Source organism: Balaenoptera physalus (assembly GCF_965194825.1).
Source record: "Balaenoptera physalus genome assembly, chromosome: 3".
Taxonomy (NCBI): Eukaryota; Metazoa; Chordata; class Mammalia; order Artiodactyla; family Balaenopteridae; genus Balaenoptera; species Balaenoptera physalus.
The window spans coordinates 21,997,262-22,024,181 of record NC_138890.1 but is presented as its reverse complement, the minus strand read 5'-3'; the positions used below and the strand labels follow the sequence as shown (position 1 = coordinate 22,024,181).

Below are 26,920 nucleotides of genomic sequence, written 5' to 3'. Positions count from 1 at the left end.
CTAATTCAGATTGTGTTTTAAGATATGAGACAAAATTTAAGACTTTTATTATAGTCATAAACATCTAGCAAACCAACCAGAAAATAAAAGCTAATTTTCGATTGGTTGGCCAAGAACAAAAAAGAGAGGAATACCTAGTGCAAAACCATATCTCTAATAACTACTGTTGGATTTAGAGCACACACATGCTAATAAACTTATTTTAAAATAACTTCTTATCAAAGATTTGAGGTTGGACCTGAAAAATTATATCAGAAGTGAAAGTAATCATGTGGGCTGACCAGCCAGGATCACACAAAGTAAGTGTATACTATATATAAAATAGATAAAACTACGAGGTCCTACTGTATAGCGCAGGCAACTATATTCAATACCTTGTAATAACCTATAATGGAAAAGGATCTGAAAAAGAAATATATATATCTGAATCACTTGGCTGTACACCTGAAACACAACATTGTCAATCAACTATACTTCAAGTAAAACAAAACAAAACAAAGTAAGTGTAAAGGGAAGTATAGTTTTATAAATTCACCTCTGATATCCAATGGACCAACTGAAAGACAACAGAAACTACCACTTTCTAGGAGACAGGACACAGCCAGCAAACTAGGTAACGGTCATACCTGCCAGAAAATATACAGACTAGCCTGCATTCATGAATACATAGGAATTCTTCATTTATCTGGCATTATTAGGCAATGAGGTATTGTATGTTAGGAGAAGTTTTTTTTAAATGACAAATTTAAGAGGAGTTATTTTAACCTTCACTCGGTAATTTTTTTCTAAAATTAAGAAATGTAACCACTGGTGTATCTAATATTTCCTTGATAACTCGGGGTCATCAGTTCAATCAACATTTGCATGAATAATGCGAATGGAAACAAGACAGGCATGCTTACTGAAACTGAAAATGACATAGCACTGGCTGGAATAACTGATGAGACAGCAAGATAAAAACAAAAATGAAAACAAACCGTGATCAAGAAACAATCAGTCCGGTTCTGACTTTCTGTACTTAGTTTCAAAAAGCGATACCACAAATCCCAGCGAGAGACTCCAGCATCATTAGCTGTCTTTCTCCTTTGTTTCCACTTTCCTTTCCTTTTTCTTCTACCCTAGATTGTTCCAGGAAGTGTTTATAGTTGCTTGCCAGACAAATTCTAATACTTGCTTTCTCTCATGCAAACTTCACCATATGTCCATGTGATAAACAGTGTGGAGGTAAAAGACAATTCATCACAGGGACATCTCCTATGAAAAGAAAATTAGAAACTAGCTTCTAAACATGCAGAGAGAAGGGCGTGGTGTCAGGCACTAATTTCCTTGCGAATTCCTCTCCCTTTCTAATAGACGTTCTTATTTACCCAGAGCCCTTTTTATTGGTGTCCTATTCCAGACTGCTCCACTCCGCCCATCCTCATCCTGTAAAATACATTCACACTCTTTTGTGACCCTACTTATTTGCCCATTAAATAATCAATCATAGAACTGTCGGAATTAAATAGAGAGGGAAATTAAAACACTGGAGTCACTTGGAGGGTTTAAGCAGCTCCACCAGAAAATACCGGGCATGGATTTAAAGAGGCTGCACGGGACTTGCGCTTGTCCAAGTTCTTTCTCAAGAAGTACCTGAAATAAGCCTAAATTCAGAGTTAATCAGCTTGGCCTGCTTTCTCAGGTGGACTGGAATTCATTGCTCTTTCCCCTCAACTCCCTGATGTCAGTGGCACTTTCTGGAGATGAGGGGGACTTCTCTGCCTACTGCAGAAGCTCAGTTCCCCCCCCCCCGGGCCCACTCCCTGTCTGAAATCCCACACTTGAGGCCAGATGCCAGCCTTCCCAGAACATTCGTGGTCTCCTTTCAGTTTTTGAACTGCTCAGATTGAGTCCCTGTAGACTCTTTCTCAGCCTGAAACCTGATCTTCAACCCCTTTCCCTGACCTCGATGGTTACCTTCCTACTTTACGCCTCAGGTGCTTTAGCCATAAAATGATATATTTGCCCTTAATTCTAAAGTCTTCTTTCTAAAGCTCTACAATGTGGTGGCTCCTTGAAAATGTTTCTCTTGCTGGTTTGAATTCTGTAGAGAATTAAAACCACAGCTACTCTAAAAGACAGTAAGTTACGTTGGATAAGGAAAGTGTGCTTTTGTGGTTAGATTAACAGGGATGGAAGACGACTTAGTATGTTTTAAGATACTCCTAATCCATTCTCATGAGAGTCAGGGGAAGAAGGGGAAGAGAGTTAATAAAATACCAAACGATTGTGACAAATTAAGTTCACCAAGATGTAGCTGATCAGTTACTACTTGAATAAGCCACACATATCCAATTCAAGTTTTCCTTTATTTTTCTGAGAAGGGATCCCAGTGAACTGAGTCCCATGTTCAGTAACTCCACGTTCAATGGCTTAGTCTTTAAAAACTGTTATGTTGCTGGAAGAAGAAATATTGCCCATCAGTCCTAACTGATGTTTAGCTATCACACACATTTGAAGTAAATTTATTACTTTGCCTGATCTCAGGGTAATACATTCCAAAGGGGCAGAGAGCACACGAAAATTTATGGAGTCTCCATCTTCTACACTAAAGTGTGCAATAAATTACATATTATTTGGCCGTGAAATTCACAAGCCATAGGAACCACACCATTAGCAATGTATACAGTGGTCAACAGCAGGTAATGATAATGATATAAAACAAAATAGACTGTGTATGTTGGCACTGCTGCCAATAAAGCAATCATTAAATGCATTCATACGCATCTACGTACGCTAGGTAAGCTCTTTGAGGGCTATTGCTATGAATTCGACATACCTGTCAGGATATTATAGCCCAGTTTCTATGGCCTGTACTCAAAGACGCTGAGAAAGGGTTCCTGTGGGTAAATTCAGACCTTTTCTCAATATAGAATTTGGTCAACATGCATTCTGAACAGCAAAATTTCACACTGCTTTCAATTTTCCTACACTAATTGCCACCTCAACAAATGCAGGATTAAGTATAATGGATTATAAGAAGTTAGGAAGGAAAGATGGAAGAAGAGAAGGAAGGTAGAAAAAAGGTGGGTATGGAGTACTTCAACATTTATGTAAAGAGTGGACCTAAAACTAACCTGAGGTTACCCTCAACTATTAGCATATGCTATAGAAACTTAAATGAAAAAATTTTAAAAACCTGCAAGGGAAACTCAAAGAGTCTTTGTTTTTTTTTACTTTACTGCATATACACGTCCATCTTAAATAGTCTATGTGCTTATATCCAATAAGAGAGCATTGTTTTGCAAGGCTATTTGGGTTCTATCAGCATGTAAAGGTCGGACAACTCAACTTGAGCAGAGTTAGCCTTCAGGTGAATAATTGCTTCTTTCAGGTTGTGAGCATTTGAATTTTCCAGAAATGTTTCCCAAAAATTTAAAACTAAAAGAGTCCTAGGACAGCGTCCTTTAGAAGTTTTATAGTATCAAGGTTTTTGGGGGAAGAGTATCCTTGTCGATTATCAACACAATGATTCCAAGCAGGTCAATTTATGCTGAGAATATTACATAACGGAACCCACTTCACCTCCAGTATACTGACAATGATCTTCCTTACTTCAACCTTGTGCTTCGTAGTAAAGTTGAAAATACTGAGCCAAGAACAGACAGTGACAATGCCAGAGACCCAGATGTACCTGTAGGTGCCTTCAGACAAAATCAGCCACCCAGGCTGAAGTCCTGGTTTAAAACATCCCAACATGAATGAATCTCAAAAACCATATGCTGAGCAAGTGAAGCCAGATCAAAAGGGCACCTACTGTAGTATTCAACTGACATGAAATTCTAAACTGGGCAAAATTCATCTCGAAAGATAAAAAACAAATCAGTGGTTGCCTTGGGGTGGGAGATGGGGATACTTTTGCAAAAGCCTAGGAGGAAACTTTCTCGGGTTTTAGAATTGTTATCTATCTTTATGGGGGTGGTAGTTATACAAATGTATACATTAATTAAAAGTCACTGAACCGTTAGCTAAAAATGTCTGCATTTTGTTGTATGCAAATGATACCTTAGTAAGGTTGACTACAAAATGAACCCAAAACAAAACAAAGCAGAAGAAAAACCTCTCAAGACCTCAAAGGAAATACACTGTTTTCTTCCAGGGTACCAGATTGGAAATAAGGCATTGGTGTGCTCTACCCTCAGATTATCCCTAGGATTATGTAGTCTATTTTAAAGCACTAGAGTCCCCTATCAGAAAAACTCACCCCATGTTTACTCACTTTGATTTCTTCTCTGCCTCTTCTCCCGACACAGTGAAGTCATTTACGGAAGAAAACCCAGCTTTTTCCAACTTTGCATCATCACATATTCTTTCCAAAGCTATTACTTATGGAATAAAATTTGGCTACACTTTGTAAAACTCTAGCTTTTTGAGCCTTACAAGTCTTAACGGTTAACCTACTGCCTCCATTCGAATTTGGGAAAAAAATTATTTTGCAAATGAATAGCTGAGATTTGACATTTTTGTTTTTTTGTGATTTTCTCTTCCCCTAAGAGAGAAGTGAGTAGGAATGAGAAACACATACATAAAGAAAAAAAAATTATCTTGCTGCCTTTGCATGGTTATAATTTATAGGAGGCCCTCTTCAACAATAATCTATCATCAGAATCAATAAAATATAATCTCCATGAAGGCCAGGCCAGGATATTTGTCTCTTTTTCAGCAGATTGCAATACAAACCACATTTATGGATACGCTTCGTGATGATCTTTGTAATACTGTAACGGTTGACCATTTCCTCATGCCTTTTCACGTTAACTTAAACCTGCTTTTTCACTAATGACCTCACATTTCCTTCTCTATCACTTGGTTGTCGGCCTCTTTTCCAACTCGCATTTCACTCTGGAACCAAAGGAAGACTCACACCTTCCTGCTTTTTAGTGATACCTCAAGGTCATTACCGTATTGCGATCACCCTGAAGAAGAGCCAGACAATTGTTATTTCAGAGCCATCTGACAGTGTGTAGCTCTAAAAATTAACTAAGGACCGCATTTGTCAAAAATATCCTAGTTTAAGATTTTGGTAATACAGCAACAGTAATTCCGAAGTCATTTATGACAATCAGCGTGGGAAGCACCCTCCTTCGGGAAGATCCTTTGCCATACAACACTCTTTCCCTGTCAGGTGATAAGGAAGCATGGCCGTGCAAAGTAACCTTTTGTGGAAAGAAATACTTGGCTTCAACAAGGCTTGAAGTTCATACATTTTTCTTGAATTAGATTCCCCATTAATTACTTTATCCACAAAGAGGTAATTATCAGAATTATGTAAGCGATTAAGGAGATGCTACTCCACATTCTTTCAGCTTGTTGACCTTTCTCAGCTTATTTCATGTGGCTATCTGAAACATCAGTGATTTACATGTGTTTCTTTCTTTTTTTTTTCTTTAACAGATTTGTGTGTGTGTGTCCCCCCATGATGAAAACATCATTAAAATAAAATCTCATGAATAGACTCTTAAGAAGCAGAGTCTACTTGAAGTCCTGGAAAATGTGAAAGCACTAATATTCATGGACAACTCTACACTCTGAAAGTTACTGCAGATTTTGCTGATCTCTATTTTGTCTAGGAGTTTTTCAAATTTTCTACCATGATCATTTGTTAGTTTTATCATTACATAATAAAGGCATTACATCATACAATCTTTTGTTATCCATTGCAGTTTTAAAACTATTCCTTTCCTTGTCCTCGCAGATATGTCATAGATTATTAGTACACAAGCAAATACTTTCAACGTAACAGTACTTTATAGTGAGAAGAACTATACTGAGCTATCTCTATCCTAAGACAATGCACTAGAAAAGCACTAGGAATTCTTAAGCACTAGGAATACAGAGACGATCAAGGGGCAAGTTCCTTGCCTTCGAGTATACATAAATCATTATAGCAAATGCTTAAATAGCACTTAGTATATAACTCACCACAGCAGTCTTATTATACTCCTTTTTAATAGGTGAGCAGAGGAAGCCACAGGGAAGTCACAGGGTAAAGCCAGAATTTGAACCTACGTAGACTAGTACACTCTCCACGGCTTTAACTACTACGTTAAAATATATATATATAAAAGTTATATATATATATATATATATAACTCCAAGTATTCCAAAGTTACAAAACACTTATCTACCAAAATTCAGAAAGGAGCACACAAACTTGCATAGAAAATAAACATGTAAAAGTTCATAAATAAACCACAATATAACCTGCTCCACATAATATACTGACTGCAGTGTCCTGGGCCTCTCCCATCCTTAGGTAGCCGGAAATTACAACAAAATAATACTTTTCACTTTTGGAAGCCACACCATCTCTCATACCAACCAACCAATTACTTGCTTAGAGAGAAGAGGAAATTAACCTGAATATCATATATATATATATATACATATATATATATAGCATTACTGATGTAGAATCATTGTTTAAAGACAATAACTTCAATAGCAGAAGGAACTTTACCATTGCAGGCTTCAGATTAACTCTATATTTCTCAGATTTCGTGCTAAATCATAAAATGCCATATTGTGTCTGAAGCTATATTTTCAATACTCCATTTTCTTAAATGGACTAGCAAAGCAGTAAATACTGAGGAACATTTTGGCTCCCAAATCCTAAAGCCATTCTGATTATGCCTGGGTGATCATGGGGACATCATTGGAACTACCAGAGGACTGGCTGAAATACCAGTGTTCTGGCCAGCTTATAAATTAGAAATTATACAGAATCCAATTTTAGTTTTTTGTTAAGTAATTCCTATGAGGCTTTTGGGCTGTCAGTGTAACGTCCTTTGATGTGTAATCTTTATCGATTAGATAGGGAACAGTGCCAATCCCCGGCATAAATACTTTCACAATCTGACACTGAAAACCCACTGTAGGGCATAGGACCTGCAAATAGGATATGAATCACACACACATCCACTCATTCAGACAATCCACAAATATTCATTTTTAAGTCTACTATATGCCAATAATGTACCGGGCTCTAAGATGCTAAACCATGCTAAATGCTGAAACAGACATACTCAGTTCTGGCCCTCCTGGAACTTATTACCTACAGAAGTGCCTTCATTGTAAATGGTTAGGTCTCAGCCAATGCTATTATCAGAAGGTGACCAAATGATAGAGCTTGCTTTCTAAACAAGCTCCACACTCTTTGCTTTCAACATTTTTGCTTTCCTTCAAGGCACATAATCCAGTGGTCAATTTCTCCCAGTTAGGGAGGTTTGGGGAAAATTTACCCAGTGAACAATTCCTTGTGGCCTCACCCCTTTCCTCACACTCTCCTCTGTGCTCTTGAGCTAAAGAGACCTGGATTAAAGTCACTTGCTCTAACCTTATTATTTTAAAATACGGCTGCTCCTGCTTTGAGGATTTCCACTGGACCAACACGGTAGCAAAGCAGCACTGAATCAGAAGCAGGTAAATTTCAAAATGACAGCTCTAAAAAGATCCACTTTCCTTTTGTTCTCCTCCTATCCCTTTGCTCTGAACACCTTTGCCCTGAGGCTTTGCCTTTACCCTTCTCTGATTACTGCTCCAAAAGGGTTTCCAAGAGCGGGGGAGTATTTATGGTTTCATTTGCTCCAAGTCCTTGGTGGAAAAGGATGCTTGCTTCCGGATTCTTACTAATTGTGGAATTCACATCATTAACACAAAAATCATCATTTACAAAAAAAAAAATTTCCTCAGCTTCCTATTTCTTCTGGGCCAACACTGAAAGAATATTTTCAAAGAAACAATATCCTCTCTCCTTTGCTCTTCTGAGTTTCACGTTCTTACCTCTAGTCTCATTTTCAACCCTTATTACGGGATGCATCACAAAAATAGAAGAAAGTTCTTTGTGCTTTCCCTGTACCAGCCAATTATTCTTATTTGTTCTGTCTCTAACGAACAGAATGCAAAATCAACACAAAGCCTGATTATGCGACCTCTTCCAAGGGAAAGGTCTGAGAGTTGTCTATTTACTAATGAAGCTCAGTGTGTATTAAGGGTTGACTGAAGCAATCATCAGGAATTTTCATCCCTTAAATTAGTGTTTTCCACCAGATGCACATCTTTCATTTAGGATAATATAACTTTTAAGTTCAGGAGACAGCTGGAGAAAAGAAAAGAACAAAAGGTAACCAACACAACATTTTAAGTAATAACACAGTAACAGCTATCAACCTTCCCTGAGGAATTCAGCCTATTTTATGGACACAATTTAGTACAAACTCATAAGAAAGCTAACAAAACCCAAAACCACTTCACAATAGCGTAGAGAGGTAAAGGTCAAAAATTATTACTGCCAGGCCCAGCAGACAATGGCACCTACCGCAAAGAGCACAGGACAGGAAAACCTGGAAGCCTGTGTTCCAGTTTCGGTTATTCCTGTAAGCATTAGTATGATCTGAGTGAACTCAGCCTGCCCTGCTTTTTCCGTTTATAAAAACCTACCTCATCCTCTCAGTAGAATGAAATGCCACATCTGAAAAGTTGCAGACCTCTTTAGGAAAGAAACAAAACCCATGCTTTCCAACCAAAATGGAATAATTCAGTCAATGGAGACTTAATAAAAATCTGCCATAAAGCAATTGTTTACTTGAAATCTATCTTTTGTGGTATATTTATTGGGGTAAGGAGTGTAAGGAAATCATAATTAGAGTTACCAATTATTCCAGAAGTCAAGGTCATTAAGTTCAGATTCCAACTTTGACCTTGACCCAGGCTTACAGAGATGTAAGATGTCCCAATACCTCATATCCAACATACATGGGAGAATCAAGGTATGCAGACAGATCCTCTTATGCAGTGGTTTTAATACAGGGTCTCAGATTCGTTGCCGTTCTTCGCATCCAGATGTGGGCATTTTCCCTTGAATTTGGGCAGGCTTTCCATGCCTTCAAACAATAGAGCAGGGGTCAGTAAATTATGGCTGGTGGGCCAAATCTAGGCCACTACCGGCTTTTATAAATGAAGCTTTATTGGAACACAGCCATGTTCCTTAGTATATGTATTGTTTGTGTCTGTTTTCACATCACAGCAGCAGAGCTAAGTAGTTGCAAAAGAGACTGTATGGCTTATAAAGCCTAAAATATTGACTGTCTGATACTTTATGGAAAAAGATCTCCAACGCCTGCAATAGTATATAATGAAAGTGATGCTATGTAACATCTAAGACTAGGTCATAAAAGGTCATGCATGATTTTGCATGATTCTCGTGGAATGCTTGAACCCTGGACACTCATTCTTGGGATACTCTATCTTGAATCCTAACTACCACGTTATGAGAAGTACAAGCCACATGGGCAGCCATCTATAGGCACTCCAGTCAACAGTCCTTGTTGGGCCCAGTCTTCAAGTCATCCCATCTCAAGGGCCAGACGTGTGAATTAAAATTATCTAGATGATTCCAGCCCCAGCCATTTGAATCCTCATGAGCTGAGGTTTCAGACATCAGTCATGGAGTAGAGACAAGCCATCTCCTCTGTGTATTGTTTGAATTGCTGACCCACAGAATCTGGGCACATATTAAAATTTTTGTTTATTTCACCACTAAGTTTGGACTTCTTTATTATGTAGCAATAGATGACTATAGCACTGTGTCTGTACACAGGAGATCTGCATTTCACAGAGCACATATTTAGATGTGAATGTTGACTGCTCAATTTCTAAGAAGAAAGTATACACACATATAGGTACAAAATGTTTATGTATATGTAAATATTAGACCTATATAAACTAATCTATATTATCCATAAAATGAGGGGCCCTTGATAATGGCTAACATTTTTTTTCGGTATTTATTGTGTTCCAAGAACTGATAAATTCTTGCATTGTATGAATTTTCTCTTTTAACCCTCATAGCAACTCCCTGAGAGAAGTAATGTTATCTCTATTTTATAGATGAGAAAACTGAGGCAAAAACAGATAACACGCTCAAGAGTACTCAACAAGTAAATTTTAGAGTCAAGATTTGAACCCAAGTTCTCAAGTTTTAGATCCCTTACTCTTAGTCACCAAGCTATATACTGAGGAACGGGATGAAAGCTGAAGCCATTACCTCATGCTCAAGAAGTCAGACAGAAACTTAGCAGGTATGGTTGAAAGAAGACAGGACTTGGAGTCGTAAGTCCAGAGCCTGAGTTATGAAATGAATTCTCCTCTCATCTAGATATAGGTTTGTTTTTAGAAAATGAAGAAGAGCACTGTATATTCTGATTGTTAATTTCTGTACTTAATGATTACCAAAGAATGGAATTTTACCAGGAAGTTATTTTGCAATGACATAAATTATTGATTCAAAATCAAACCTTTATTATAAATTATTGATTCAAAATCAAATCTTTATTAAGTCTCCATTGCATCAGAAGTCTTTCCCACTCTTCATTTCTTTTTAAACCCTTTTCTGTCTACTCTTGGCCAAAGCTTGAAGCCTAATTTAACATTTGGAAATAAAATAATGAAATAGTCATCACACAACAATTCCAATGCCTACTGAAATGGAAGGTCTAAATAATTTTTCAGATAATTTAGGAAATTAAAAATATTTACATCATAGATGCAAAGACAGAAGTTACTTGTGTAATAAAAATAAATGGTGAGACAAAAAGTTTCTGGTCAAGTAGATTTGTTTAAATATGAACACTAATCTGAGTTCTACCTCTGTGCTAAAACCCAGTGACAGGTTGCATACAGCTTCTAAAGGGATAGTTCAGTGCACTGGGTCAAATTCATGCCATAAAGTGTGGTATTAGTAGTAGTACTAGAAGACAGAGTGTGACTGTCTTCTTTGGGACATAGATGAAGACCCCAAGATAGACAATATCAAGGACAAATTATGTAGACTAAGATATTATCTCAGTCCTTGGAACATGTCATCCAGGATAGAACAAGAAATAGATTTATTATCAAGTACATGAAGCCAGAGACAGTAAGCAATGAGTGGTAGTTGGTTAAAATAGACAGGGTTTAGAAGTAGAGGCACGGATGTAGAAAACAAACTTAGGGTTACCAGGGGATTGTGGCAGGGAGGCTAAATTGGGAGATTGGGACTGAAATATACACACTACTATACATAAAATAGATAACTAATAAGAACCTGCTCTTCTTATTAGCACAGGGAACTCCACTCAATACTCTGTAGTGGCCTATTTGGAAAAGACTCTAAAAAAAAATAAAAGTGGATATATGTATATGTATAACTGATTCATTTTGCTGTACACCTGAAACTAACACAACACTGTAAATCAACTATACTTCAATAAAAATTTTTTTAAAAATAGGTTTTAAGAACCATAGTCAGGGAGCAGTGTGGATTGGAAAGACCTGGCAAGAAATATTTCTGCATCCTTAAGACAATGCTCCCCAAGTTGGCTATGGCAAGGGTGAGCATTTAAGAGATCTTTGACCTAAGGAGGACATGAGATGAACAATCTAACCCAATGTGCATGAATTATTCTCCTCGGTGCTATCAGAAATCAGATGGCATCCTAGAGCAAGGGTCAGCAGATCTTTTCTGTAAAGGGTCAGATAGTAAACATTTTGGATTTTGTGTACCATATGTCTCTGCTGCAACTGCCCATCTGCTGCTGTAGCACAGAAACAGCCATGCACAATACGTTAATGAATGGGTGCGGCTGTGTTCAAGCAAAACGTTATGTACAAAACCAGGAGTCAAGCGAGATCTGATCAGTGGGCCAGAGTTTGCGGACCCCAGTTCTGGGTCAGTGTTCACAGCTGAATGAGTCATGAGGCCTTAAGTTCCAGTTCTCATTGTACTACTTTCTACCTGGGTGAACTTGGGTTCATCCTTTTATTTACATGGGCCACTATATTAGTCAAGGTTCTCCAGAAAGACAGAACCAATAGCATGTGTATACAAGTGCCCATATATGTTGATAGATATAGATCTAGATATCGATATTGATACCTAGATCTATATGCATATCTATATAAAGATAGAGACAGAGAGAGAGAGATTTTAAACAATTGGTTCACACAATAATAGAGGCTTGGTAAATTCAAAATCTGCAGGTTAGGCTGTCTAGAGACTCTAGAAAGAGTTGCAGTTCAATTTCTATAAGTCTTCTGGCAGAATTCCTTTTTGCAACAGGGAGGTCAGTCTTTGTTTTATTAAGAGCTTCAACTGATTGGATGAGGCCCACCCACATTATGGAGGATAATCTGCTTTACTCAAAGTCCACCACCAATTTAAATATGAATTTCATCCAAAAACACCATCACAGGGACTACCCTGGTGGCAGAGTGGTTAAGAATCCGCCTGCCAATGCAGGGGACACGGGTTCGAGCCCTGGTCCGGGAAGATCCCACATGCCGTGGAGCAACTAAGCCCGTGCGCCACAACTACTGAGCCTGCACTCTAGAGCCCACGAGCCGCAACTACTGAGCCCGTGTGCCGCAACTACTAAAGCCCGTGCACCTAGAGCCCATGCTTTGCAACGAGAAGCCACCGCAATGAGAAGCCCGTGTACCGCAACGAAGGGTAGCCCCCGCTCGCCGCAACTAGAGAAAGCCTGCGCACAGCAACAAAGACCCAACAGAGCCAAAAATAAAAATAAATAAAATAAATAAATTTATTAAAAAAAAAAAAAAAAGCCCTTGAGTTTTCCCCCACGGAATTATTCACTTTATTCTTTCCATTTGCTAACACAAGTTAGAGGAGGTCTTCCTTCATTAGATCACTGGACAACTTCTTTAAATTTGGGGCATCGGCTCAGTGCAGAGCAGCACATATTAGGAATAAAGACATGTAAGGGGATTCTGTAAGAATACAAGAAAGGCATCAAGAGTCATTTTCCTTTGAGAGTTTTTCTCTGCTCAAACTTTAAAAGGGTGTGTATTTTATTGTAATAAGAGAAATGGTTCCCAAACAATTTTACGTTGCTTCTTGAGAAATTCAGAGATGCAGCTACCCTTCTTCAATCAGAGGGAGGCATTTCTTCTCAGAGGCTAAATTTAGGCAAGAGACATAAATTTTGGACCTGAGCAAGATAATAAGTATAATGTCCCTACCCATTAGGGACATTAAAAGCCATTTAAGATATTTCAAACAAATATTTGTAGATTACTTCGGTGCATAGAAGCAATACATACAAGCAAAATTAACAGTAGGGTTAGAAGACACAAAAAGATACAATAAAAGAATAGAAGATGGAAGCTGGAGAGGACAGTGAATGACGGGTACACAGCCTCAGAAGTACAAACGTAAAAGCAGTTTCTTCATACCTTAAACCACTTAAAGTCCAAATGACTGGTCTCATGCAATAGTTCACTCAACAGCTTCAGATAGGCAGTGGGTAGCAGAATGGAGGAAAAAAGATAAACAGGAAAGAGAGAAAGAAAAAGGCATGCAATTAAAAGCAAATTATTTACAGCCACTTCAAAAGGTATTTTTTTCAGTTTCTTACACAGCTCAATACAACCTAGCAATCGCACTCCCAGACATTTACCTAAATGAGTTGAAAACTGATGCCCATACAGAAACCTGCACATGAATGTTTACAGCAGCTTTACTGACAACTGCCAAAAACTGGAAGCAACCAAGGTGTTATTCAATAGGTAATGGAATAAACAAACCATGGTATGTCCATTCAGCGGAATATTTTCAGAGATAAAACAAGATAAACTCTCAGGCCACAAAAAGACATGGGATTACCTTAAACACAGAGGCTAAAGGAAAGAAGCCAGTCTGAAAAGGTTACAGGAAAAAGATCAGGGAATGGGGAGATGGGGGAGAGATGAAAAGGAGGAGCATGGGGAATTTTCAGGAACTGAAACTATTTTGTATGATACTGTAATGGTAGATCCATGCACATCACCTATAATTCTTTTCTGAAAGATCAGGCTCTCTTAACCTCCCACTGTGTCCTAATAATCCATAAGCACAGGGGACACCCCGATATTTGTTTCTCAACTCCTGGGCTGCCGTCATGATATCAAAACAATCATGCCCCATGAAAATTCATGCTGAGGTATCATGGCAAGATCCTCTGCTACTCTGTAATTCTCATATTCAATTATTTATTGACAGTTCAAAGTAGCAGAAAAGAAGAGGGGATGTTAGCTTCAAGCACTGGCTGGGCTCAGAGAGACTGTTTACTTTAGGTCAGAGAGAGTGCGTATTTATTGCAGAGAAGAAGGAACTAACAGAAAGTGAGCAAAGATTATGTGAAAGAAAATTAATGGAGACAGACTGCAGAGGAGGGAACCAGAGCTTAAATCTGTGATAGAAATAAGAAACGAGCTTGGTGAAGGAGAGACAGTATCTCCTCTGAGTCAGAAGAGAAGACGACAAGAACACAGGTAACTGCTGAGGTGATGAAGGTAACTGAGGGGTCCCAGCATAGACTTGGTTTCAGTAAAATGAGAGCAGGACAATTACATAGGAGTGGGGATTGGAGTGATAGAGAAAGTACTAAGGGACTTAAAAAAGAGACATACGTGTTCTGAAGAGAAGGAAACCAGAACTTTTCAAAGTCACAGAGCAGAAAAAGCAGCAGCTGTATTCTGCACAGCAGATATATACAGCCTTCACAACAGACTATCTCAAGGAAGCTGCAAGATGCCTGGAAAGTACAAAAATGATGTCAAGAAAGGTTCTGCTAAAAGTGACAATTTTGTAAAAACTGACTGGAGAGTGTGGCAAATGTTAATGGTGAAATATGGGGGATGGGTATAAGGAGGTTCACTATACTATTCTCTAGTTTTGTGTACCTTTGGAAATGTTTATAATAAAAAATGTTTTTAAAAATTGCCTAGCCATCGTATGACCTCAGGAGCAATGGTTATCTTCCTCGGAAAGCTCAACAACTTGCCAGAACTTTCCAGAAGGTTTTAGGAATTTCAGAGACACAATTGCATACGCATACATACACTCTAGAGGACTGCAAAATTCAATGACAGGGAGGCAAAAAAAGCTTCTACTTGACGAGGATTTGTCCCAAATTTGTTCTAAGGAGTGAGAAACACAAGTGAGCATTAAAATTAGGCTAAGTGTGTCAGGCGTGACAAACAGGGCCAGAAGATGAAAGCGATGAGGACAAGTATTTCAACTAAGCATATGCCTGAAGAACAATATTATAAAACTTACTTCATCTCCAGAACTTCCTCTAGGTGTTTTCTTCTCTCGGCCCGAAGGTTGGTCACATGAGTTTCCTTCTCTGCCAGTGACTGCTGAGTGCAGGACATCGTCGCCTTCATGGACTCCAGCTCCTGTTTTACCTTCTCCATGGCCATCAGTAACTCCTCCACTTACGATCAATACAGAAAAGACAGAAACTGAGCATCTGGGTCAGGTATAGTCAGAGGAGCTGGGTGGGCAGTGGGCAACGCCTGGGTCCACAGAATTGAAGACACACCCATCAAAAATTCTGTACTCTCGCAGGATCAGACATAAATGGCAGTGAAAGAAATACATCTCTCATCTTCCCTCCACTATAATTCTTCTCAGTTTAGGTGCAAAAAACCCTCATTTTCTTTTTGACAAATGTAAGGGCATCAGAAGTAACAGTGTGCCAGGAACAATCCCTTCTAAGGAATTTATTTGGAAACAGTCCAGAACCTTCCATGGAAATAACAATACAATGCAGATAAAAACATAAGGAACAAAATCATAATAAATATTTCTAGAACGATTTTAGGAAATAAAAGCCATAAACCTGACTAATACCAGATGCAGAATAAACATAAATGAGTCATTTTTATTCGTTCAAACTAAGATTCTTCTGTTTCTACCATTACAAACAATCTCTTGTTAAAGAAACAGCTAGAATTCAATCGGATAATTTCCTGCTCTAAAGCTACGTAGGTAGAGATTTTCTGAGGAAGGCAGGAAGAAAAGAAAAAATATATATGACCAGATAGAGAAGAGACAGACGCTTTTAAAAGACCTGTAAAGGACTTCCCTGGTGGCGCCGCCCGCGAGGACCGGGACGGCCGTCCGCGCCGCCCTCCCTCCCTCCCCGGCCGCCGAGGCGAACCGCGGACAGGCCGCTGGCGGGGTCTCCCGGGCCGTGCGGGCAGCCCGAGGGCCTCCGGGCGGGAAGCCCACCTGTCCGCGGGCGCCAAGCTCCTCGGGGCGGCCCGCCCCGGGCTCTGCGTGACTGGCCCCCTGAAGCACCGGCGGAGGCGGCGGCCCACTGTTTGCGCCGCACAGCCTCCTACGGCAAGAGGGAGTAGACAGACGCCGCCCGCCCGGCGCCTGCCGTGTGCGCGTGTGCGCCCGCGCCGGCCCGCAGCCCAGAGCCCACGCCCGCCAGCCCCCAGCCCCCCGCCCGCCAGCTTCACCTACGGCTCCGCCCTCCCCGGCGGCACGCTGCCGGGACCCAGCCAGGGCCGTGAGGAGGAGCGGGCGGAGGAGAGCCGAGGGGCCTAGCGCCAGCGACGGGCGGGAAGCTCCAGGCGCCGCCCGACCCCGAGCTGCCGCCACCGCGGCCGTCTCACCCTGCTCAGGGCTGCCGCTGCCGCTGCCGTTGCTGCCCGGGCGCCGTCGCCGCCGCCGCCACCACTACCGCCGCCGCCGCCGCCACCACCACAGCCACAGCTCGGCCCGGGCGCCCGACGTCACCGCGCCCCGCCCCCTGCGCGATTTCCCAGTCCCGCCCCAGGCCGACGTCAGCGCGAGCCCCGCCCCCGCTCCTCCCGGGAGCGCGACTCGGGCGCGCGCGGGCCTCGGGCACTTTCCGGGGGCTGGTGGGCGGGCCGGACGGCCGTCCCGGTCCTCGGGGGCGGCAGCTGGCCCGGCGTCGGGCTCCCCAGTTTCTGGTACCGAAGCGCAGACGGGTTTCCTTGTCGGAGCCACGCACCGTTAATGTAAGGCCGTAGGTAAACTATCGCTGCACTAAGAAAGTAAGAGTGATTTGAATCGTGTTTATTCCCGGCTGGCGATTGTTTTATCAGTAACTCTAAACGCCCCTGAGAGCAGTTGAGTCACCGCCAGCGTCCACGCCCTCGTGGCCCCACTGTCACTCTCCCGTCCCTCGTCAGGGTTCTCGTCCCTTCATTCGTCACCTCATCCCGCCCAGCGTCCCCCCGCCTGCTGTACAGTCGCCCCCTTCCGTAGGGTCCGCACGCGGCCGCCGCTGTCAGGACCGCTGCCGGGGGACGCTGGGTCCTGCCAAATGAAGCATCCTAAAGTGTTTCATTTTCTCGGGCACCCGACTTCACTCAGGAATAAGCCAGCTTCCTTTGACTGTTTCTCACGATCCTTCTTATCTGACTGCTGATCCGCTCGTTCTGCTGCTCCCCAGCGGTGTGGTGAGATGAAGGGAAAGCAAAGTGGACTCATCTTATCTTTCTGGTTTCCATTCTGCCGGTGTCTACGTGTGTGACCTTGGGAAAGTCCCATTACTCCTGGGTTCTGCTTTTCGTAACTGTAAAAGGGGGTGTGAACGAGATGTCTCAGATCTATCCCATCCCTGAAATGTGGGGATCTGAAGAGTGTGAGGTGCTAAGCCTTGTTATTCATGCACGGGAGTACTGTCAATATCACAGACTCAGAAATTTTTTTGGTTTCTTTTTTGTCATTCCACTGTTCTTTTTTCTTATTTCCTACTCTGCCCCACATATCTTTTTTTAAACCTACACTTAGGATTGTTTTTTTTTTAATTAAAACTGGCTGAGTGCATGCATTCGTTGCCTCTTCTTCCTGGAACCCCATTAAAATGCTAATAAAGGAATGAAAAATGATACAAACCCGTACAAAACAGAAAATGGGAAGGGAGCCACCAAGAGTTGTTTTTCTTTTTTTCCCCCTAAATTTACACACAAAGTGAGTGAGGTCTGATTAAACAAAATGGAAGAAACCATAATGTGGAATAGGCATGGGGGCGGGTACTGTAGGTGAAGAAGGAGGCCTACCTGCCAGAAGTGATTTAGAGAAATTGAAATTTGGAGACACTGACAAGACAGAGCAAGAGTGAGAAGCAGGGCTGAAAACAAGGAGGCTAAATAAAGGTCTCTATGTAGAACAGCAGAACCCTCCCTATACCTCAGATACAATAGCTAGGCATTTATCCCAGGCTAAGAGTCAAGCTTTTTCATCATCTCTGGGGAGAATTTAATGACTAAGGGTAAAACATTCTTTATTCTGGCACAATAGCCAGTTTCCTACCCACTCACCCTAGAGTGAAGTTGTGCAAGTTGGCAAGACCCTCCCAAGTTCTAAAGATGCGTCATCAGCATCCAACTACTTCATCTTAAATATGAACGGACAACCAGGGACTGTTAGGTGTTTAAGGGAAGTCTCCAACTTGGGGCTGGGGAAGGGAGGGAGAGGATAAGGAGAAAATGTGACCACAGAAGAAAAAGAAACTTCAGAGAACTTAAAAATATGCTCACAAACTTTTATTACAGCTATGAAACAAGGATAATGTACTCAGATAAGTAACAACCCAAGAACAAAAAGTAAGTCTTGAAATTAGAAATAGGAAAATGCTAAAATTATAAATTCACTGGAAGTGTTGAAAGGTAAAGTCCGTGCAATTTTAAGGAGAATAGAAGAAATACGCAAAGAGATGGAAATTGCAAGAGAAAATATAAGAAAAATAAAGAGTCAATCCAACAGGACTAATATTACAAGAGAAAAAGAAAAGAGAGTAAATAAAAGATGGAAAATTACCCCAAAAATAATGGAACAAAATTTCCCAGCGCTGAAAATGTCCATTAGTGGAGAGCAAAGACAACTTTGTGAAATGTTAAAACTCTAAAGCTAAAGAGAAAATCCTGAATTTCCAAAGGAAAAATGTGACCCATAGGGACCTCCCTGGTGGTCCAGTGGTAAAGAATCTGCCTTCCAACGCAGGGGACGCAGGTTCAATCCCTGGTCGGGGAACTAAGATCCCACATGCTGTGGAGCAACTAAGCCGGTGTGCCTCAGCTAGAGCCCACATGCCACAAACTACAGAGCCCACGCGCTCTGGAACCCATGCACCACAACCAGAGAGAGAGAGAAAACCTGCACACCACAACTAGAGAGAAGCCCGCGCACCACAGAAAAAAGCCCGCACACCTAAAGGAAAGATCCCGAGTGCCGCAACTAAGACCCGACGCAGCCAAAACTAAAAAAAAAATAAACAAAAAAAGTGACCCGTAAAAGAGTAAGACTCACACTGCAATTAGAATTCCTACCAGCAACACTAGATATGAGAAGATAACAATGACCTTCAAGTTTCTGAGGGAAATATTTCTTGAACTTCAAATTCTAAGAATTTTTTTATTAAAAAAACCCTCTATTCCTAGCTGAATTATCATTAAGAGAGCAAAATGAAAACATTTTCAGATATGCAGAGACTCATAAAGTCTAACTCCCACATAGGCTTTTTTTCAAAATTTAAAGATGAGGTAGAAATGAGGTTTCTGACAGCATCACTACCCAGGATTCACTAGATCTAATTCAGTAGTAAAGGGAAGTCCCAAGAGCTAGGCTAGATTCGGATGGAAGGATAGGAGTTCCGGGAGAGAATTCAATTGAATAATTACTATGATAAAAAGCTTAGAAAAGGCGGGTTTCTGGTGTTCAACTTTTAGACCAAACCTGTTAATAAATTATAATCTTGCTGTAGTTAAAGCAGAGTTTATAAATTATACCAATGTTGACAACATAAAGGTAAAAATACAGCTGACAGTTTAAGATGTGAAACATAGGAAAGGGAAAGGGAAAGGGAAAAGCACTCAAGAGACGATGTGTGTAGTTGGCAGAATAAGAAGCGGTTGCTAAAGTGTACTGTTAGAAGTAGGAAAAGTGCCCAGTGGAGGAGCAAGGAATTATTAGGCTTACTGAGAGGATAGGAAGACACGAGGTACAGGGTTTATAATTAAGCTAAATCGTCATCAAGAAATAATAGAAGACTTAATATCATTAAAATAAGCAGTACTTCTCCATTTGTTCTGCACATTCTTTGCAATCCTATCAAAAATCCCAGCTGCCTTTTTTTATTTCTAGAAATTGACAAGCAGATTCTAAAATTCAGATGGCAATGCAAGGGACTCAGAATAGCCAAAAGAATCTTGAAAAAAAAAAGAAAAAAGTTAAAAAACACTCATTCTTCCTGCTTTCAAAACTGACTACAAAACTACAATAATCAAGATAGTGTGTTGTACCAGAATAATGATAGACGTATATATCATGGAAAAGAATTGAGACTTCAGAAATAACCCACACATTTATGGACAGTTGATTCACTGGGAAAATAATAGTCTTTTCAACAAAGGGTGCTGGGACAGTTGTATAACCACATGCAAAAGAATGAAATTGGACCCCTACCTCACAAACGCAAAAATTAATTAAAGGAACTTCCCTGGTGGCGCAGTGGTTAAGAATCCGCCTGCCAAGGCAGGGGACATGGGTTCAACCCATGGTCCAGGAAGACCCCACATGCCACGGAGCAACTACGCCTGTGCGCCACAACTATTGAGCCTGCGCTCTAGAGCCCACGAGCCACAACTACTGAGCCTGCGTGCCACAACTACTGAAGCCCGCGTGCCTAGAGCCTGTGCTCCGCAACAAGAGAAGCCACCGCATTGAGAAGCCCACGCACCGCACCGAAGAGTACCCCCGCTCACCGCAACTAGAGAAAGCCCGCGCGCAGCAGTGAAGACCCAACGCAGCCAAAATTAATTAATTAATTAAATTTTTAAAAAATTAATTCAAAATGGATCATAGACCTAAATATAAATGCTAAAACTATAATACTCTTAGAAAAAAACAGGTGTAAACCTTCATGACCTTGGATTAGGCAATAGTTTCTTAGCTCTGAAGCCAAAACCGTAAGTGACAAAATTTTAAAATTGGACTCCATCAAAATCGAATATACAAAACTTTTGTATGTTCAGCTTTAAAAAGTATGGTGAGCCTTGAAGACATTATGCCAAATGAAATAACGCAATCACAAAAGGACTGTATATTGTATGATTTCATTTATATGAGGTACCTAGAATAGTAAAATTCATAGAGACAGAAAGCAGAAGGGTGGTTGCCAGGGGTTGGAGGGAGGCAGATGGCCATTTGCAAGCCAACCAAACCTGCCAACACCTTGATCTTGGATGTCCGGCCTCCAGAAATGTGTAAAATAAATTTCTGTTGTTTATGCTGCCCAGTCTGTGATATTTTGTTACGGCAGCCTCACCAGACTAATACAGATTTTGGTACTGAGAAGTGGGGTACTACTGTAACAAATACCTTAAAAATGTGGAAGGGGCTTTGGAAGTGGGTAATGAGTGGAGGGGAAGATTTTTGAGGTGCATGTTAGGAAAAGCCTAGATTGCCTTGAAGAGAGACTCTTGGTAGAAATGTAAACGTTAAAAGGTGACTGTAGTGAGATCTCAGAAATGAGGAGCGTGTTACTGGAAACTGGAGGAAAGGTGACCCTTACTATAAAGTGGCAGAGAACTTGGCCAAACTGTTTCCTAGTGTTCTGTGGAAGGTAGAAATTAAAAGTGATAAACTGTGATATTTAGCTGCAGAGATTTCTAAGCAAAGTGGTGGTGGTGCGGCCTGATTTCTTCTTACTGCTTATAGTATGCAGGAGGTGAGAGATAAATTAAAGGAGTTGTTAAGCATAAGGGAACCAGAATCTAAACATTTGGAAAATTCTTAGCCTATCTGCAATATTGTAACTTGCAAGAAATATATACTGGTGAGCGTTTTGTAATATGTTTAAATGTCAAATCACTGTGTTGTACACCTGAAACTAACATGTACATATCATACAATACATCAACTATACTTCAATTAAAAAAAAAGAAATATACATTTGATCATTCAGATGACCAAAATATATCTCATATTTGGTCTTCATCCAAGGTTCTTGACTCACAGCTCCCAAAACCCTTGGAATTTCCTGAGGGATAAGACCAGTGGGAACTTCTCTTGTCATAATGTTTGGTCTCTACTCCTCAGTTCCTGAAATCACTTTCAGAGTCATAAAGGTAAAATGGATGTCTCGTTATTTGTAACAAGCCCCTTTCTACCACAACAGGATTTATGTTAATGAGGTGACTTTTGGAAAGCCCTAAGTATGGGGGCTGGTCAGCAAAGAACCCAACCATGAATACAGGATTGGACCTTTCAGTCCCACCCCCTGACCTCCAGTGAGGGAAGAGAGGCTAGAGGTTGAATCAGTTGCCAATGACCAGTGATTTGATCAATCATGTCTATGTAATGAAGACTCCACAACACTCAAAAGGGCAAGGTTCAGAGAGCTTCCGGTTGGTGAACACCTGGATAAGTGGGGAGAGTGACACACCAGGAGAGGGCGTGGAAGCTCTGCGCCCTTTGCCCATACCTTGCCCTATGCATCTCTTCCATCTGGCTCTTCCTTTTATAATATCCTTTTATAACAAACCAGTCGTCCAGTATGTAAAAATGTTTCTCTAAGTTCTATGAGCCACTCTGGGAAATTAATCAAACCCAAGAAAGGGGTCATAAGAACCTTTGATTTATAGCCATCAGTCAGAAGTACAGTTCACAACCTGGGCTTTCAATTGGCATCCTGAGTTGGGAGAGATTGTTGGAGCCTCCAGTTTGTGGCCAGATGATCAGAAGCACAGGTAACAACCTGGCTTGCACCTGGCATCCTGAGAGGGCAAGAGGGGTGTACAGCAGTCTTGTGGGACTGAGCACTTAACCTGCAGAACCTGATGCTGTCTCTGGGTAGATAGTGTCAGAATTGAGCTGAGATGCAGGACACCCAGCTGGTACCCAGAGACTTGCTCCTTGGTGATGTTGGGAAACCACCCCAACTCCTCACGTGTTGGAATTAGGTGTAGAAACCAATTACTATCCATATTACAAAAAAAGAAGAAGTATGTTCTGGAGAATACATCCAGGGCGTAGCTGGACAGTCATTTGATAAAGAGGTCATGGGTGCAACTCATGGATTTAATCAGTCATCTCATAAGTAACCAGGAATAGAAATAAGATTATACCAGTAGAAACACTGCCAGTCTGGACTAAGGGGCATAGAGACAACAAAATGGAGGAATACTGTCAGACTTCTGGGAGTCTACAGGACAGGACAATAGAGCTATCTGGCTGCCAATTCACATCACCCTTCAAGAAAAGTGAGAAATGACACCAAAAGTGATTCAGAGATCAACAGGGCTGCTACTCCAGCCATCAGCCCAGAGAGTACAGGTCTGGGGGGCAAGCTGTCTCCTTGGTTTCAGTGGAGCCTGCTACCAACCAGTGCCTCGGGAATAAAGCTGATGCCCAGGGCTGAGGGGGTGGAGCTACCACCCAGGGCCAAGGGGATGAGGTTGCCACCCCAGTGGGCCTGGAGGGCAGAGCATTGAGCCCAAAAGGATTACTCTTGAGCCTTAAAATCTAATGAAATGTGCCTTGCTGGGTTTTGTATTCGCTTTGGACCCATTTCCCTTTCTTCTTCCTGATTTCTCTCTTTTAGAATAGAATATCTCTCTATGCCTGTCTCACCAGTGTATTTTGGAACCACATAACTTGTCTGATGTCGCAGGCTCACAGCTGGCAAGGCATTTTGCCTTCGAGTGAATCATATCTCAAGTCTCAACCATACCTGATGATATTCAGGTGAGACTTTGCACTTAGAGTTGATGCTGGAATGGGTTAAGACTTTGGGATGTGGGTGAATGTGTTTACCTGTGAGAAGGACAAGAATTTTGGGTATCCAGAGGGCAGAATGTTTTGGACTGAGCTGCGTTCTCCCAAAATTTATGTGTGGAAGCCCTACCCCACAATGTGACTATATTTGGAGACAGGGCTTTTAAAGAGCTGGTTATGGTTAAATGAGGTCATATACAGTCTGTGGTATTTTGTTATGGCAGCCCTAGTAGACTAATTCAGACACCACCAGGAAAGTGAGAAGACAATACACAGAATGGGAAAAAAATTTGCAACCACATATCTGATATTATATCCAGAATATGTAAATAATTCTTACAACTCAACAATAAAAAGACAACCCATTAAAAAATGGGTACAGGATTTGAATAGATATTTCTCCAGAGAAGATATATAAATAGCCAATAAGTACATGAAAAGATGCTCAACATCATCAGTCATTAGGGAAATGCAAATCGAAACCACAGTGAGAAACCACACCCACTAGGATGACCATAATCAAAGAGAGTGTAACTGTTAGTGAGGATTTAGAGAAATCAGAACCCTCATACACACCTGGTGGAAATGTAAAATGGTGTAGTCACTTTGTAAAACAGTCTGACACTTCCTTGAAATGTTAAATATAGAGTTACCATAAGACCCAGCGATTCTACTCCTAGCTATATACCTAAAAGAATTTAAAATATCCACACAAAACCACAAACTTTTGTATATGAATATTATAGCAGCATTATTCATAATAGCTGGACAGTGGAAACTAAATCATGAATAAGTTCAGAAAAAAAAATAATTTTTAACAAATTGCTGACCTGCAAGAAAGTAAAGGAATTGCCCTCAAAGACTCAGTGGCTTATAAACAGCAAATATTTATTTCTAAGTTAGTTGGGATTTGACAGCTGGAGGGAGGGGCAGTCAGCTGCTGTGCTGTGCTCGAGGTACGAATCAGTTCCACACGTCTCCCATTCAAGGAACCAGACTAAAGGAGCAGTAGTCACCTGGGTTGTATTTTCCTCATGATGGAAAACAAGCATACAAGAGGCTAAGCCACAGAATCACTTGAAGGCTCTGCTCAGGTGTGTCACATGTCCTGTGTGCTCGCACTTCATTAACCAAAGCAAGTCACACAGCCAGGTCCAACATAATGGTGCGGGAAAGTATACTCCTTTCATGGAGTAGAGGAAAGGAAGAAAAAAGGGAAGGAAAAAGACATGCCTTTCCCTTTAAGAAAACTTCCTAAAAAAATTGTGCACACCACTTCCTTTTATATCCCATGGTAAGAGCTTAGTTCATGGTCATTCCTTGCTGAAGGGCAAATTGGAAATATAGACTTTATTGTGGATGGTCATGTACCCAGTTAAAATTAAGAAGTTATATTACTAAAATAAGGAGAAAATGACTATTGAGAGACGACTATCAATCTGCCACAAACTTCTAAAACAATTAACTGATATTTAAAAACTTAACAGGGACTGCCCTGGTGGCACAGTGGTTAAGAACCTGCCTGCCAATGTAGGGGACACGGGTTCCAGCCCTGGTCCAGGAAGATCCCACATGGTGAGGAGCAACTAAGGCCGTGAGCCACAACTACTGAGCCCACGTGCCACAACTACTGAAGCCCGCGTGCCTATAGCCTGTGCTCTGCAGCAAGAGACGCCACCGCAATGAGAAGCCCGCGCACCGCAACAAAGAGTAGCCCCTGCTCGCCGCAACTAGAGAAAACCCACGCGCAGCAACGAAGACCCAATGCAGCCAAAAATAAATAAATGAAATAAATAAATGTATAAACAAATAAATAAAGACAGGGAGGATAGAAAAGGCAGTCTCCTACTTTAAATCTACTTAGAGTCCCTTAAGGAGAATCTAGAGAAAGGAGGTAAGCATCTGTTCATATAATGGGTTCATATAATGGGTGAGGACTTTCCAAACCAATAAGAGACATAAATCTGTAGATGAGGAATCACTAAGAACAGGACCAGTAAAAAGAAATCCAATCTAGATACAGTGTAGTGAAACCGAGAACATAAAAGGCAACACATCTTAAAGTCAGTTACATTAATTTCCCAGGTCTGCTGTAACAAAGTGCCAGAAACTGAATGGCTTAACATCACAGGAATTTATATAGTCTCACAGTTCTAGAGGCTGGAAATCCAAACTCCAGGTTGTCAGCAGGGCCTTGGTCCCTGTGAAGGAGAGGGGAGAACCCTTCCCTCCCCTCCCTAGTTTCTGGTGATTTGCGGCAGTCCTTGGCATTCCTTAGCTTGCATCTGCAGCGCTTCAGTGCCTGCCTCCCCATCACATGGCATTCCCCTTTTGAGTGTCTTGTGTCTCTCTTCCTCTTCTGATAAGGCACCCAGTTATATTGGATTAAGGGCCCACCCTTCTCCAGTACGGCCTTATCTTAACTAATGGTGTCCACAGTGACGCTCTTTCAAAATAAGGTCACGTTCTTAGGCACTGGGGATTAGGGCTTTAACCTATCTTTCTGAGGAATACAATTCAACCCATAACATGAGACAAATAAATATCAGCTTACTTACAAAGGAACAGTAATTGACTGACGACAAACTTATGAACACACAAGGGAAGCTGGAAGACAGAATGATCTCTCCAAGTGCTGAGAGACAATAACTGTCATCTCACAATTGTGTACCCAGTAACACTAATTTATAAGATCAAGGACAAAATAAAGACATTTTCAAGTAAACAAAAGCACATGGTTTATTACCAATTGATCTTCATTCAAGGAAAATCTAAATGATACTTCAAAGGAAAACAATCCTGCAGATGAGGATCCAGAGGCATACACAGCTGCAGTCTGTGCCAACAAAAGGGGTACAGGGGGACTTAAAGGGGCCAAAGCTAAAAACAGAATCTGACTACCAAGTGGGAAGCATGTCCGCACTGATAGGAACCCAGGGTTTTTCTTCCCCCTGGGGGTCTCACGATCATTAACCATCTGTGTCAGCAAAATGCAGTCTTCCAGGTTTCATATCAGATGGAGGCAAGGGTAAAAGTTGATAGGAAACTTGCATGACTTGGGTGCATTCCTGTGAGTGGGCTATAGCTCAGTCATGCAAAAAGGGGAGGGGTAGGACTGTGGGCCTAAGACGGGGCTGACAAAATGGATTCAGTGCGGTTCAGCCACACAGCATCACTGGGGACCATGACAAGAGCAGTTTATTCAGGTGGTTGAGTTGAAAGTTTGATTAATTGGCTCAAGAGAGAGTGGGATGGGTGGAAGTACAAGTTGTGAGTATTAGCAATTCTTTAGAGAGTTTCTGT

At 41.2% G+C, this 26,920-nt stretch overlaps 3 protein-coding genes across 3 annotated transcripts in view; all 3 read left to right on the top strand.

The window, feature by feature from the left end:
• LOC309658156 (ELKS/Rab6-interacting/CAST family member 1-like) overlaps window positions 1–5,682 on the top strand; it is a 182,029-nt gene extending 176,347 nt beyond the window's left edge. Inside the window, 1 exon segment of the mRNA XM_082456433.1 lies at window positions 5,434–5,682. The gene's annotated coding sequence lies outside the window, so the exon portion shown is untranslated.
• A 9,757-nt stretch (window positions 5,683–15,439) lies between these two features.
• On the top strand, window positions 15,440–17,668 carry LOC309657054 (uncharacterized protein; the record flags this gene model as incomplete). The annotated part of the gene is made up of 3 exons (XM_082454016.1): window positions 15,440–15,498; window positions 16,160–16,866; window positions 17,213–17,668. 2 exons carry the CDS (start codon window positions 15,440–15,442, stop codon window positions 16,851–16,853), a joined length of 753 nt encoding a protein of 250 aa, XP_082310142.1. The 3' UTR covers window positions 16,854–16,866; window positions 17,213–17,668.
• LOC309657053 (centrosomal protein of 78 kDa-like) overlaps window positions 16,737–26,920 on the top strand; it is a gene marked incomplete at its 3' end in the record, with an annotated part of 38,738 nt that continues 28,554 nt past the window's right edge. The window contains exon 1 of the mRNA XM_082454015.1: window positions 16,737–16,854. The remainder of the gene's footprint in view (window positions 16,855–26,920) is intronic.